At 36.7% G+C, this 14,978-nt stretch overlaps 1 protein-coding gene across 3 annotated transcripts in view; it reads right to left on the bottom strand.

Moving 5' to 3' along the window:
• The window catches only part of BOD1L1 (biorientation of chromosomes in cell division 1 like 1), a 35,505-nt gene that overhangs the window by 12,063 nt on the left and 8,464 nt on the right, over window positions 1–14,978 (bottom strand). For all 3 annotated transcript variants that reach the window (XM_038177985.2, XM_038177987.2, XM_038177986.2), the window contains exons 10-15: window positions 8,103–14,226; window positions 6,574–6,641; window positions 5,365–5,434; window positions 2,787–2,833; window positions 1,671–1,758; window positions 473–552 (exon numbers count right to left, since the gene is read on the bottom strand). In XM_038177985.2, the coding sequence (XP_038033913.2) occupies window positions 473–552; window positions 1,671–1,758; window positions 2,787–2,833; window positions 5,365–5,434; window positions 6,574–6,641; window positions 8,103–14,226 (6,477 nt within the window). The remainder of the gene's footprint in view (window positions 1–472; window positions 553–1,670; window positions 1,759–2,786; window positions 2,834–5,364; window positions 5,435–6,573; window positions 6,642–8,102; window positions 14,227–14,978) is intronic.

Genomic DNA, 14,978 nt, shown 5'->3' with positions numbered 1-14,978 from the left:
TCTGCATGTACTCTTTACAATGAACACCCGTTTTTCCTTAAGTACCTGTTCTGACCTGGAGGGGATTTGTGCAAATACAGGACTTGGGTCAAGTAAGATACCCTCTTGCTGATCTCAGATCAGTACAAACATAAAGATGCTGAACTGACTGGACAGCTGGCCTCCCACAGTGCTCCATGGGATCCTAAGTTCTTAACTATTGGGCAAATCGGTTCATGACAGATCAAAAATATTTGGTCACTACACTGTGCACAACAACAGAAACCTCTGCATTTTTTTTTTTCAGTTGACCCCATGAAAGAATATAGAATTACTATTCTATATTCATTTTGCGTTCAACACAATGCAAAATTAATTATCAGTTAATAATGGAAATACCTCCTAAAGTAAACTGCTATAGAAATAAAAACTTAGACTTAAGTCTAACATTACATTACAATTATAGAACATTAAAAAATGTTCTTGAAAATACCTTGGTGTTAATAGGTTTTGTTTCAGAACACTGACTTTGTTCATCATCTTTTCTCACATCCTGAGCAATCGGCTCATTGCCTGAAAAACAAACAACAGTTCAAGCATTAAAAAAAAAAAAGTCTTGTGTATTTGTCAGATTTTGATGTTGCATTTATACCAGCAATACCATTAGTGCTATTGGAATGAAATATTAAAAAGCAGCATCTTATTTACAGAACTATGAACAGGAAGTTATGCTGATCTCTCTTTGAACAAAACACAAAATAATTACAACAAAGAATTCCATGTTTCTTATTTTTTTGAAATATGAGCCTAAAATTGAAATTTCACTGATACCATATCAAAAAATTAAACATCAACCATAACTTCAATCCAACCAGAGAAATCTGTTAATGAAACGTGGGACACTATCATAAACACTGCCTGGCTTCAAATTGCTTACTTCATCAAATCAACCTTCTTAAAAGCAGAAGGAAAACAGTTATCAAAGAAATGACATAATTAGTTAGCCTAATGTAACTTTTTTATTGTTTTGTTGCAAAAAAAAAAAAATCAAAAAAAATTAGTAAGCTTTTTTTGAAGTAAGTTTTTGCTTCAGTTGAAGGCAGAGTTTAAATAGCTATTACTGTCTCATTAAATAGCTATTATCATCTCATGATTATGCCAACAAAATGCCTGAACAAATGTATTAGCTTAGAAATATTTATGCTTGTTCAATGGACTAATTTCCTTCTCAACTTTTGCTTCTAGACACAAAAAAAAAGGTTACTCTAAAACTTTGGTTTTCCCAGTCTAACAGGAAGAAACAATGTCCATTGAATGGCCAGGTATTTCCTTGATGATCAGCTCTCCTCAGCTTTATTTTCCTTCAATTTTTTTTTTTGTTTAAGGATGAAGTCAGCAATTATTTTATAGATTAAAGAAAGTTTGTTCCCCTATGATCAAAAAAGCTACAATACTCTTCTGTATACTACTGAATTTTAAAGTATATTTTAAAGTATATGAAGCTATTATTTTAAAGTATATGAAGCTATTTCAAATATGTTGAGCTGTTTTGGAAAGATGTATTTTTTGGATTTTGTAATTCCCCATTCCAGTCTTTCCTTCAAGAGAGAATTTTATGGCCTGATCACAGCAGGACTTTATTTTGCAACAGAAAAGCTTTACACATATTTGTGTATTTCTGTATCACTTACATTTTCCTTTATCTACTGTTCCTGAAGATTTACATTGTATTCCTTTAGATCTATGTTCTTCAGTTATCTTGGTATCCATGTTTTCCACCTATGCATAGAATACAAAGAAAGATAACTCTTTACCTTCTTTTCCATCTTTATTCCTCTCCCATAAAGTTTATAAACATAGAAGGGATACAGTTATTCCTATTCACTACTTTTAAATACAGTATCCATTAAAATGGTAAGTAGTGGAATTACAAAAGCAGTCTGTTTCCACAGCACAAAGAATGTTACTACTATTATGAAAGCACTTCCAGCTTGCAGTATTTGCACATTTTTAATTGATCCTTTTAATGAAAAAAATGCTTAGTTTTAATTAGGCATCCTACTATGTGTTTTAAAAGCAACGTATCATAGCAATATACTCAAAATATATTTGGATTTGAAAGAAGGACACTCTCCAACATGCAGAAACAAAATCCGTATCTCTTTAGAACCAAAACATGATCAAACAAAATTGTAATATATATATTATATATAGTATAATAATATGTTTTATATATATTACTATATATAATATATTACAAAGTTTAAAAAAAAGTTGAATATTCAAGTTCAAGAAACTACAGACACATTTTTTAACCTGTCACCTATGTAAACTGTCTTGCTACTGCTCCATAAGAAACACTTCAAAATCTTCACAATCATCCTTATTATAATTACAGGTTCCACGTTCTTGTGAGATCACAGTGGACTGCACTAAAAGAGCAGCTTTCTATTCCCAATCAAAGGCCCCACTATAATCCCTATTTTGCCCTCTTTTCTCAAGGAGAGGAACAAGCTTCTACCTTCTAACAGTTAAGAACACTCTTGAAATAGCTGTAAAACGTTAAACAACAATAAAAGATTTATTTACTTGTAAATTCAAAAGAGTAATGAGGCATCAACCTACACAGCTGCACAGTCTCCATATATACACATATATAGGCTCTGCATATACAAGAAATAATATTTTTGTTTAGAGAATATTTAATGTAAATAGAAGTTTTAATGTAAATAGAAGTAATGCAAGCAAGAAAAAAGCAGCATAAACTGATAGTAAACTTTTAAAAAAAAAAAAAGAAAAAAACTTACATGAATAGTTTCTCTTCCTGTAGCAATATTCCTTTGCTGCAAATCTCCTAATAATAATAATAAAAAAAAAAGTTTAGCAGCAAAATATCTTCATATCTTCTATTTCACCTCTCTGAAAGGGCTCTAAGTAAGTACGTGACACTATATAACTTGCTTTCAGTGTTGAAAATACCATTTACCCAAGCACCTTACCCTTTAACAGTGTATCATCAAACAAAAATAAAGCAAATGGATTTCTAAAGCATAGATAGATGAGAATCATGTTAAGATTAAAATACAGGCATTCACGAGGCTGTGTTCAGTGAAACATACAGGAACCTTGAAGTCGCAAATACACTTCTGACATTTGAATGAGTCAGTCACCAACATCGCAGACCGAGATGCTACATCATGGGATGAAGTAAGCTATGCTGAAAACTAAGCCGTAACATCAGGCTTGGCAGAGAACTAAAGTCTGCACAATTGTAGCAGTGAGACAGCACACATACGGAAGCTGTTTGATTGCTAGACTGTGCTGTACTCCAGAGCCAAACCTTACATATCACAAAAATGTGGAAAATAATTACATATTATGGAAACTAAAGAGTCCTCCGCAATTTGGAAAAATTCCATACCTTTCAAAGTCACTTCATATGGATATAAGTAGAGAAAAAAAAAAAAGCTGCTCTGTGAGAGGGTTCAAAAAAAAAAACAAACAACCACCTTTATATCTGATTCACATAGGCAAATGAATTAGTATTTTTATTTTAAAAAGCTGCTAACACTTTCCAACCAGCTTTTCTTTCAGCTAGAACATAAACCCATGATCCAATAAAGCTATTTTTACATAAAACTCTATACATTTTGTAGCTGATTTCTTAAACCTGTAAGTTTTAGGAACAATTTATGCACAGCTATACTGTTTAGTTGCACAATATCTTCCAATTTTTAAAGCAGTGTCAAATGAAGAGCTAGATCCTACCCACTCAAACAGCAATGATTTGTTTACATTCCAAGGAAGCTTGGACTACTAAACTACTGTGTCTGCTGTTCATACTGATGACAGGACACACATTTGTCTTTTAAACAACTTCCTTTTACGTACGTTGAGCTATATGTATATATATATATACATAAAAGAGAGATTATTGTGTGTGTGGGGAAAAAGCAAAAAAAATCTCTACCAAGAGCTACAAAGCATTATTCTTTCTTCAGTGTGTGTCATATCCAACATGATTTACACAACAAATGGATTTGTGTTAAACATTTTACATGGAACAAGATTATTGCAGCCAGTTCAATGTGCACATTTTAAAATTTAAGTAGTGTCTGTCTGGGTGACTGCGTGATGTGAAGTGGCACAGATCTGGTGTCCTGAAGACCACATTCTTCTAAGCCATTCTTGGGATTTACACTTTCTTTCTTGTGAGTTGAGCATCTCTCTTAACACCTGGATGAATACACTACACCATTAAAGTAGGTATATGAATTTGACCTACCCCAAGAATAAAAAGGAATCTAAGGCTTCACAAGGCACATCTCACCTTGCTCCTAATTTTGTCCTCTATTTTGTAAAGTTATTTTGGTAAATTTTTATGTGTATACAAGTAAACTTTATAGCGTACCCTTTCAGTTTATGCTTTCAGCTGCAATTTCCATAAGAGGAAATGCATCTTTAACCTCTCTGGACTCTATACAGCAATATCACTGGTACCTCCCGGAATTCATTTTAGTTTTGCTTGTTACTCCATTAACTGAAGATTAACTCTCATCTGGTAGTGTTGTAAACATCTTTGTAAAGCATCTGGAGCATGCAATCCATCAGGATGGGAACAAAGTCGGGGTGTGTTTCTGCTTTAATAGGAAAGCCAAACAACTCTAACACATTTGAAAATGTGTTTCTAGGAATGAGGGATTTTTTTTTCCCCTGCATTTAAGACTAATTTAATACATTGAAAATGAATTACTGAGCACAGATCTAGAGTTGACTGAGATTTCTAGCTAGGTGACTACCTACTTATAAATACTATTCAAATTTTAGTGGATGGATAGATTTCAGTGGTTAGCCAGAAACGTTTTAATCTGATGGAAGGCAAAACAGACTAAAAAAATTCCCATTATTATTATTATACATATACATCTTAACTTTCTGTAAACTCTCCGTGGCTTAGTTATACATTACTTAATTGACATCATATCCCCAAGGGGCTGTCACAACACCAGAAACAAGGTTGTTCTAATTTCAGAAAGAAAGCCACTCGTTGCGGAAGTTTCTGTTCCTGAGCATCAAACATTATTTTATTTATTGAGTGCTAATATTCTATTGAAATCCACATTTTTATTTTATTTTATTTTTTTAACTTTAAGTGCTGTCCACCTTTTTTTAATGTATTATATTGGAAGAAAAAGCTGATCCTCCCCCTCTCTCCTGTAAACCAAATGCAAAGCCACATGAGCTCCTAAGAAGCATTTAGTGACGATTTCCACAGGCTTTGCTTCAAGACCTCTAGACAAAGTCTGTATCAAATCTACAAAATTCCCCTTATGAGTAATAATCAAACCAGAATGAAAAATAATATACTATCAGCATAAACATCACCTTTTTGTAGCTCTTTAATATGAAGATCCACACATACTTCTTCACTCCTTGGACTTTCAGGTTGTTGCGGCTAAATGCAAAATCAGAGAAAACAAAATATTACAGGCATCCAGCACAATTATGTTTTGCTCCCCTCCCTCATGTAGTAATTACTATTGCCTTTTGACTGATAAGCCTTCAATAGCTAAGACAGCAGTACAAATATTAATAGGAGACACTGCCAGAGCTTAGTTACATTACTGTTGAACACTGCGGTGCCATGAGCTTGACCTTAGAGTTAACAATGGTATGATAAGAATGGATTAGTTTAACAAGGAGATTCCAAAAGAAATCTCACGAAGGTGCAAATTCTTATTCCAAAAGGAGCTCTGGTCATGACAAGTACTCCAGAAACATACGCACATATACAGAAAAATACATATCTAACCAAGTTGAGTGAACGTTTTCCAACTCATGCCTGTTTTCTTTCTTTTTTAATAAAAGCTGCAGATCAGCTGTATATTACAAACGCATGGGTAAGTACACTTATGCAGCATGCAGTCAGATCCCAACACTGTGAACTCAGGTACAGTGTCATGTGAACATAACCATACTGCCTGTAGGACCACCATCTTACGCTGGTAAACAGTACAGCAGGCGGTACTGAACTCAACTCTGTAAATCCCACCAGACTGAAGCTGATGTGGATTTTCACAAAGTGCATTTCAATGCATTGAAACCATTGCTCAGAAACACTTAACTGGTCTGCCCTGTGCCTGGTGGCCCTTCCAGAAATGCTTGCAAGTCTCTGAGCCATGCTCTGAACCGAGTGATACAATAAAATGAACAGCACTGTATGCTTACTATTTTAAAACACTAATTGACTGCCACCTGTGAGTGTTAAGGCATATATGAATACTTTACAAGTAATATCAGAAACAACAATGTACAGTATAACTAGTTCTGAAGAAAAGCAAACTCTGATGTCACTGTCATGGAAGGAACACGGCTGAGGAAGGGAATTGGTTCTGCCACAGAGTAACATGGATATCACACAATTTAAATGCCAACTGCTTAAAAGAGCAGCTAAATATTCCAAAAAAGTGACCTTCTAAATGTTTTGAGGTTCAAATGCAATCCTTGCTGCACAGAAATCAAATATTTAGTAAGGAAACCCTAGAAAATTTATGTAATCATACAAGAAACAGCCAAAAAAAAAATAACACATACCTCTTCAGTTTTCAAGTTAGTTTCAAGTTCTACTTTTTCTGCCAACTTTGGTAAAGCTGCATTATTGCCTAATGAAATACAAATATGTTAAAATTATTAATTACATTATGCCATAGTTACCTCATGCTACAGTAGAATGCTATCCCTCATGAACCAGCACATGAATTCAACCCCTTCCTGCAGGCAATGGAAACAATAGTTGCCTGTCTGTGGCAAACCAGCTTAAAAGAAACCTTGACATCTGCAAGAACACAAGTACTTCTCTGTTTTTTCTTAAATACAAAAAGATTGCAGAATAGAAGTTACCAGGATTTACCACAGCTTATTTATGGACTTCTGACTTCAGCTTTTTTTCTTGCTTTTCCTTTAAAAACATCAACAGATTTTCTCACAAAATTCCAAACAGCAAGTTACCTTTGCATTAAATACAAACTACTGTTACCCCGGTACTTACAAAGCCTGCATCAGTGGATGACAAGAAACTAGTGAAATACCAAAACAGAAAAACTAACTTTTGAGAAATATGTGAGAAGGAAAAGGTTTTAAAAGAAGTGTTTGACCAACATCATTCCACGTCCCTTGGCATAACTGAGCACAGGCATATTTCTCTACTTTTTTTTTTCCCCCTTTTTTTTTCCCCACAGTTTAGTTCCTCCATAATTTTAACAAACTTAAAATTTTGAATTCATTATGGCATTTACAGAACTTATTATTTCATAAATGTACTGCTTCAACTACTCTGGAGGCTCAAAAAAGAGAAAGGCTAAAAAATAGCAGGATGTTCATTGTGCGGTATTTTAAGGAACTAGCAACCATGCAAGTTCACTTCAAATGTTAAATTCCAGAAAAATAGATCTTAAAAATAAATCACGATAGTGTCATATGCTATCGTATCTTGAGTTCTATATTAAAAACAGACACCTAAAATCATTGCTCTCCTAAAACATTTGTTTATTTAGGATCACTAACTCCTCCAGAAACACGAAGGATGATAATTTCAAGTCTATTAGTGTAGAGACAAGACAAAATTCAGCATAATAGAATGAATTGAAGTATTACCATTAAGAAACTACCCTGAGAAAATCTGCAGTTACAACTAAGGATAGTCACTCAATCTTCAAAACTCAGTAAGTTACCATTCTTAGAATGTTGAACGTATGTCTAAATGAAATACATTCTCTTTCCTATAAAAGTACTCCTGAATTTCAGAACATGCTAGTAACAAAACCTATTTGTAGCTCCATGACAATTATCCCTTGCAAACATCATAACTTAGATCATAACTCAATACATTTTATCTTTCTGCACTTTTTTAAAACATACATCAGATGCTAATTTTGTGCAGTCACACCAACGCTCTCAGAATCACATGCTTATTTAAAGTATTTGCCACCAATTCTTTAATATATTAGAGTTTTGCAAACTACACAGAAGTCTGGTATATTTGAACAACAGAAGTTATTACTAATTCAGCATTTATTAATGACAACTATAAACTCAAGAGAGGAAAAAAGCACACAAATCCTCACCTGAATTAAATGTTGTATTACTTTTCTGAAAAGTAACTTCAATTCCAATATCATCTATTTTGACCAAGTTCAATTTGTCATCACTGCCATGTAGTTCTTCCACATGCAACACAGGCAGGTTCTTTTTTTCCCCTAGTTCTGCTTCTACAGTCACTTCACCGTGGTCATTATTTACAGTTACTTCACTTGCAGAAACTAAGGAAAGAGCCTGTGGCCTAGGCAGTGGAGTCCTTTCAGAAAATTCGCTTTCTAAAAGCAAGTTTGAGTTAAATTTACAGTTTACATTCTGTAGAGTTTCACTCTCTACTGCTGCTTCTGAAATCATACAAGAGAGTTCTGATGTATCATCTGCCTGCAACACATCTTCAGCTTGCTCGTCATCCTCATTTGCCTCTGAGGAAGGACTTGCACTCACAGCAGTCTCTGTACTAATCTCCACACAAAGAGCTTCATCTACACTCATGAGGTTCACCGAATTTTCATCCGTTTCTGTGACTTCACTGTCTACAGCAGTCTGAGATGCTGCTGATTCTTCCTGCACAATACTCTCAGGGGCCTCATTCTCTCTACCAATGACAATCAAAGAATTATTGCTTTTTTCTGGGCCCGTGGTTGATAGGATGCATTCAATTTGGTTAGCAGTATTAAAGATGTCCTCACTTTTGTCTTTTTCTTCTGTACTCTCAGCAGCAAGTTGACTTTCTTCTATGACTGCAAAAGTGAAGAGACTATCACATTCTTCCATTGTGCTCAGAGTGATCACTGCCCCTTCCTCTTTATCTCCCATACTTGAAGCAGCATGTTGATCTTCACTGTTGGTGGCAACCCTCAGCACAGGAGCTCCACATTCTCCCACAAAAATCACAGAACCTTCGCTCTTTGCATCTGTATTGAAAGCAGCTAGTCCAAACCCTTCATCTACAGTTGCAGTGGTCTCCACGATCTTGCATTCCTCTGATGCATTTGGAGAGAGAATGGTCTCTTCATCTCCTTCTGCCACAAGAAGCTGACTTTCAGCTTGTGGTGCTGCACTGATGAGGACTATCTCACATTCTTCTGTCATACTTGTCGTGATCATAGCAGCTTCGTATCTCCCTTCTGTTTCTGAAGCAGTGAGTTTATTTTCATCTTGCACAGCTATACTAGACATAGGAGCTTCAAAACATTCTGCTGTACTTGTGGAGATCATTACCGTTTCATTTTTTGACTCCGTGTCTGAGACATGCTGAACTGCTTCTTCTGTGACCTCACCTGACATTAGGATTACTTGTTCTTCTACAACACTTGTGGAGATCATAGCACACTCATCCTTTTCTTCTTTACTGCTAGCAGTTGGTCGACTTTCATCATCATCATCTCCTCCCACACTGGATGCACTGGGCATGGGAACATCATATACTTCCATATCTATAGAAACCATAGTATTCTCACTTATTTCTTCTGTTTTCACAGAGGGGAGCTCACCATTGTATTCAATAGTGGCACTTGACATAGGAGCCTCAAATTCTTCCACGATACTTGTGGAAATCATCGTGCACTCATCTTTCTCCTGCTTGCTGCTAGAAGCATGCACACTCTCTTTAAATTCTGCAGCTGTACTGGGCATGGGCACCTCTGTGTCTTCGGTGTCTGCTAAGACCATAGAGCTTTGCCCACTTTCATTTGCTCTTGTAACAGCAAGCGGACCTTCCTCAGCATCCATGGCTGAATGTAAGGGAGCATCGCTTTCTTCCACTGTACTGGTGGAGATAATATCACCTTTAACTTTTTCCTCTCTGTCAGGAGAAATAAGAGAGTTGTCATCTTCCTTTGGAATGGCACTACTTATAGACCCATCAGGTTCTCTGCTACCAAAAGAAGTCATGGCGTTCTCACGTCCTTCTTCAGCACCAGGCTGACCCTTATCCTGCAGTGCCATAGCACTAGTCATGGGGCCCTCACACTCTTCAGCATCCATAGGAATGAGGGTACCTTGATGTTTTCCTGTATGTGCAGCCATGGCACCCTCATCAGCAGCACTTGCACTGGTTACACTACTTTCAACAATTCCTTTGGCATTTTTGCTGGTTGTGCCATGACTAGCTTCTTTCTCGGCACCCGTCACACTGTCAACCATAAGCTTATTTACATTTGTGCCAGCCACTCCTGACTCAGCTTCCATTTGTTCGGTAACTATGCAGATAATGGAACTTTCACCTTCTTCTGCACCTATACAGATCAGCGCATTTTCACCTTCCATTCCTGTGCAAGTAGAAGCATGCTCAATTTCTTCATTTCCTCTTCCAGTACTGGTCACAATACCCTCATCTTCTTCATCCTCTTCTTTTGAGCCTGTACTAGTCACAAAACCTTCATCATCACATGAACCAATGCTAACCATAGCGATACTGGCTTCCTCTTTTGTCCTTGTGCTATCCATTAGACTTTCACATTTTTCAGCATCTAAAGAAACCGCACACCCTTCATTGCTGTCCTCCAGTTCAGTGCAGACTACTGAAATTTCAGCATCATCTTCTGGAGTTATGCCTGTGCTGGTCACTGCGCTTTCACCATTTATAGTATCCTCAGATTTGTCACTATTAGTTCCAGTTGTAGCCTCATTATTTGTGACCACTGCAACACACGCCCCACTTACAGTGCTTTCTCCTTGGGCATCTGTACCAGTCACTGAGCACATAATGAAGTTATGACCTCTTTCTTCTGCACCTGTGCAAGTCACAGTACCTTCGTGTTCTTTTACTCGGCCAGCTCTCTTACTGCCCCTGAATTCTGCTGAACTGTCACCACTTGTTGATCCTTCACCTGTTTCTGTCCCTGCACTAGTTACAGCGCCATCACTCTCCACTTCACCTAAGCAGGACACAGAACTTTCTAATTTGCTTGCATCTCCACAAGGTGAGGTCTTTCGCTTCTCTTCAGAGCCCGCACTAGTCACAGCATCATCTTTTTCTTCTGTCCCAGCACTATTCACACTATCTTCAATTTCTGCTCCACTTGCATTGACTGAATCCTTACCACTTTGTTCTGCATCAACCATGGTACAGTCACCATTTTCTTCTTTTGTACTTGTTAGGAAACTTTCACTTTCTGCTAACCCTTCAGTTACAACACTGCCACCGCCTTCTTCTGCTGCTGCAACTGTACACTCACCGATATCTGCTCCCGTGATGAAACTGCCTCCCTCACTACTTTTTACCCATACACCTGTTGTGAAACCTTCATCAGCTTCTATGCTTGTGCAGATTAACGCCACCTCACTTTCTTCTTCTGCGCAAGTGGTTGTAGCATCACTTTCCTTTTCAGAATGTGATGCACTCTCAGTTCGTTCTTCTCCTGTACTAGTGGCCATTACAGTGCTCTCAATCTTTTCTGTGCTTGTTCCTATCACAGTGGCTGGAGTTGTTTGCAGGCTGCTGTACAACAAACCAAGTTTGCTGCTTCCTGCACTGGTACCTACTGCATTGCTTTCATTTTTATCTTCCATGCCAATCACACCATTCCCTTCTTGCCTAGTTTCTTCAGGAACTCTTTTAGGCACTAACACAGAGGAAGATTGTATCATATCATCAGCATCATGCACCTCATTCTTTTTCACATTATCCACCATTGTGCTCCTCTCTCCCTTTGTGGAATGGTCTATTTGCAAACACTCTCTTTCTTTTCTTTTTACTTTTTTTAGGAGATGTCCTTTTCTTTTTACGTCTCCACGGTCTTCAGTCACGTCAGTCACCGAGCTTTCCTCTTTTGTTTTCAACTCTCTTCTTTGAGTGCTTTTTAACTTTGTTGATTTGCCATAACCTTCTTTAATAGGTAAGCCAGTTGTACTGTCTTCCATTGCCTGCTCATCAGGCTGTGGTGCCTCGTTATCCTTTTCTATATTGTTTGTCATAGTGTTGTTGCCATCACCATCTTTCATGACAGAACTCAGTGTTGCGCTACCTTGTTGTTCCATGTATACAACCTGTGCTGCATCATTCTTCAAAATGAAAGCATCTTCAGACAAAGAAGTCCCATCTGAATTATGGCATTCCTCTTTAGACATACTACCCAAGGAATCTGTAAAATCTGAGATATCAATATCCATGGACTTTGCATCAGCAGCATCTTCTCTGGAAGAATTACCTGCTGAAGGAACATTATCTGAATTAGAATTTATCACAGTTTTAAAATTCTTTGGTTTTCTGCTGTCTTCTGAAGTTTCATCTTTACTGTGAGCATTCAGTGAGATTCTACGACTTGTTTCACGCACAGCACTCATTTTAGAAGCCCCTTGTTTATTGGGTCCTTGATCCATGGAAACTTGTTTGGACAAAGCGTCTAAGGCACCATCTTGCTTATTAGGGATATCTTGTTTAACAGCTTTTTCAACTGCAGCCAGAAACTGTGGTTCACAAGCTCCAAGATCTGCCATACTGTGTTTTAACTCCTTACTTGAAACAGAGAGTGCAATTTTTTCTTTCGCTGTGTACTTGGCATCTGCAGCTTGGAGTGAATTTAGAATGCTTTTTCCTTCAATTTTAGATGCTTCTTGTACTTTTGCTTCTTCTACGTCAAGTTCCATCATCTCTCCCTCATGACCAGAATACACACCATCAGTATTCACACTTGACTTCTGAGGGGCTGGAGTATGGCTACTTACAGTTGTGCCAGCTGACTGCTTTTCCTCTCCAAACAAATCTTGGTTTGATACACTGCCTTTTCTGTTTTCACAGGGTATCTTTTTACTTTGTTTTTTATCCATTGCTACTGTGATGCCCAACACTTTTTCATGTCCACTGTCCACTTCTTTAGTATCTTTATCCTCCGATTTGACACACTCTTCCTTCTTCTTTATTTCCTTGTTGCTGTGCTTTAAGCTTCTGCTTTTGTGACCTTCAACAGAGAACCTTCTTTCTAGTTTGGAGTTACTTAAATCTTTATCACCTCTACATTTCTCTTTAACAGATCCTCTTTCTCCAGAATGTAACTTAACTTTGTGACTGAAGTCTTTTTGTGATCCCTGAGTTGATTGTATGCCACTTTCATTTTCAGTATCAGCACCACTCTCCTCTAAAACTTTATTTTCATTCTTGGATTTGTGTTGCTTATCTGAATCATTCTCTTCCATGCTCTTTTCTTTGTCCTGTTTCTGACTAGTCTCTTGTTTTGCTAAATTTTCCTGTAATTCAGTTTCAGATGCTTTGAGTTGTTTAGTATGACTCTTTGACTTAGACTTTAACAACGATTTGTCTTCTACAAGGCTCTTAGATCTTCGTCTGTCTTTATGAACACCATCTTCTTGTTTCAAATTACATTCAGAATTAGTTGATTTTATTTCATGCTTATCTTCTGAGTAACTTTCACTCCTTTTTTGTGATGCAGAAGAAAGTTGCTTTGAGGCACTTAGGGAATCCTTCTGTGGCCTAGAATCACTCAGTGACCTTTTGGACTTGTATTCTGCTCTTGATTTTTCTGTTGAGAGATGCTTGTCTTTTTTATTTTCCTTACGCAGCAACTCTTCAGTTTTTAAAGTGTGTTCAGAAATATTTTTTCCATCTTTTCCAGTCACTGATATTTTCCGTTCACTTCGGTGTTTACTTTTTCTTTCAGGTTTGTCATCTGCGGAAACCTTTATTTGTTGATTATGTTTCTGAGCACCATCCTCACCTTTCAAACCCCTCTCAGAAGAATGGAGTTCAACATCTTCACCTGACTTATGAGCATTGTCTCCTTTATGTTTGTGCTTTAAAGAAATTTTATCTTCTACAGTGGTTATTTCCTTTTCATTTTTATCTCTGTAAGACTTGGCTTCTTTTCTGGCAGAATTTCTTGTATGTTGAATTTCTGCGTCACTATCTTTTTTGGGGTGCTTTTCATTTTTAGATGTGGTTTTCTGCTTTTGTGGTTCTTCAGTATTAACTTCTGCTCTATCCAGTTTTTTTGGATCCCTCGTTTCACTGTCCTGCTGGGTTCCTTCAGCCTGAAGAGAGGTAGAGGTTTTTCTTTTGTGTTCCTTTTCCACTTTAGAATCATTTTTGCTTTCCTCAGTTGAATGCACCGATTCTGAAAGTCTTCTAAGTGGTTTAGAGATTTCACTTTTCCCATGATTATGCTTTAATTCTTTTGAAGAATTTTTTTCACAAGTCTGTAAAAGAAATTTAAACATGTTACACAGTTCCTTCACTATATGCCTGACAGAATTCTAGAAGACAAACTATCCATAAGAGCAATAGAGCAGGGGACCCACTTTCTGTAATAAAAATTAATTTAAAATATTGTTGGCAAGAAAAGGATATTTGCCTTATTTATTTCCACTGATTGCCATTGTGGGAAAGCCAAAAGAAACAGAAGTTAATGGTCTGCTTGACTTTGAATATCACTTCTTTATAAAGTAATCTTTCTTTCTAAAACAATTTAAATAGACTTTTAAATGGACAATTTAAAACCATTTCAAATTTAAAACCCTTTCAAAATATTAACCCTTTCAAATGTTCCATAATTTATTTCAAACAGCCATTATAATGTTTAAATAAAAAATAAAAACCCCACAAAAGATAGTTTTAGATTGCCAGCTTGACTTCCAGCTATCACTTTTTTGGTAATAACATTGTTGATAAAAATCTCTCAACCTAAAAGCTGTTTTTTCTGTACTATTCAGACTATATTTAGTTTCTCTATAAGTTCCCAAGGATAAATTTATGTAGATCAAACTCCTCAAGTCTTTGCATGTAAGACGTACCTCACTCCTTTAGAAAATCCAACATGTTTTACAGAATACAGCTCAAACTCTCTCTTTTCTCCCACTACAAAATAGGCCAGCACCATACACTATGTAACCTAATATTTACTGGAATTCAGAAAACACTACCATGGTAATGTTGTATCACTAACCCAACT

The sequence above is a fragment of the Anas platyrhynchos genome, chromosome 4, assembly GCF_047663525.1.
Source record: "Anas platyrhynchos isolate ZD024472 breed Pekin duck chromosome 4, IASCAAS_PekinDuck_T2T, whole genome shotgun sequence".
NCBI lineage: Eukaryota > Metazoa > Chordata > Aves > Anseriformes > Anatidae > Anas > Anas platyrhynchos.
Note: the sequence above shows the minus strand (reverse complement) of the source record. Positions and strands in the feature narration are given on the sequence as shown.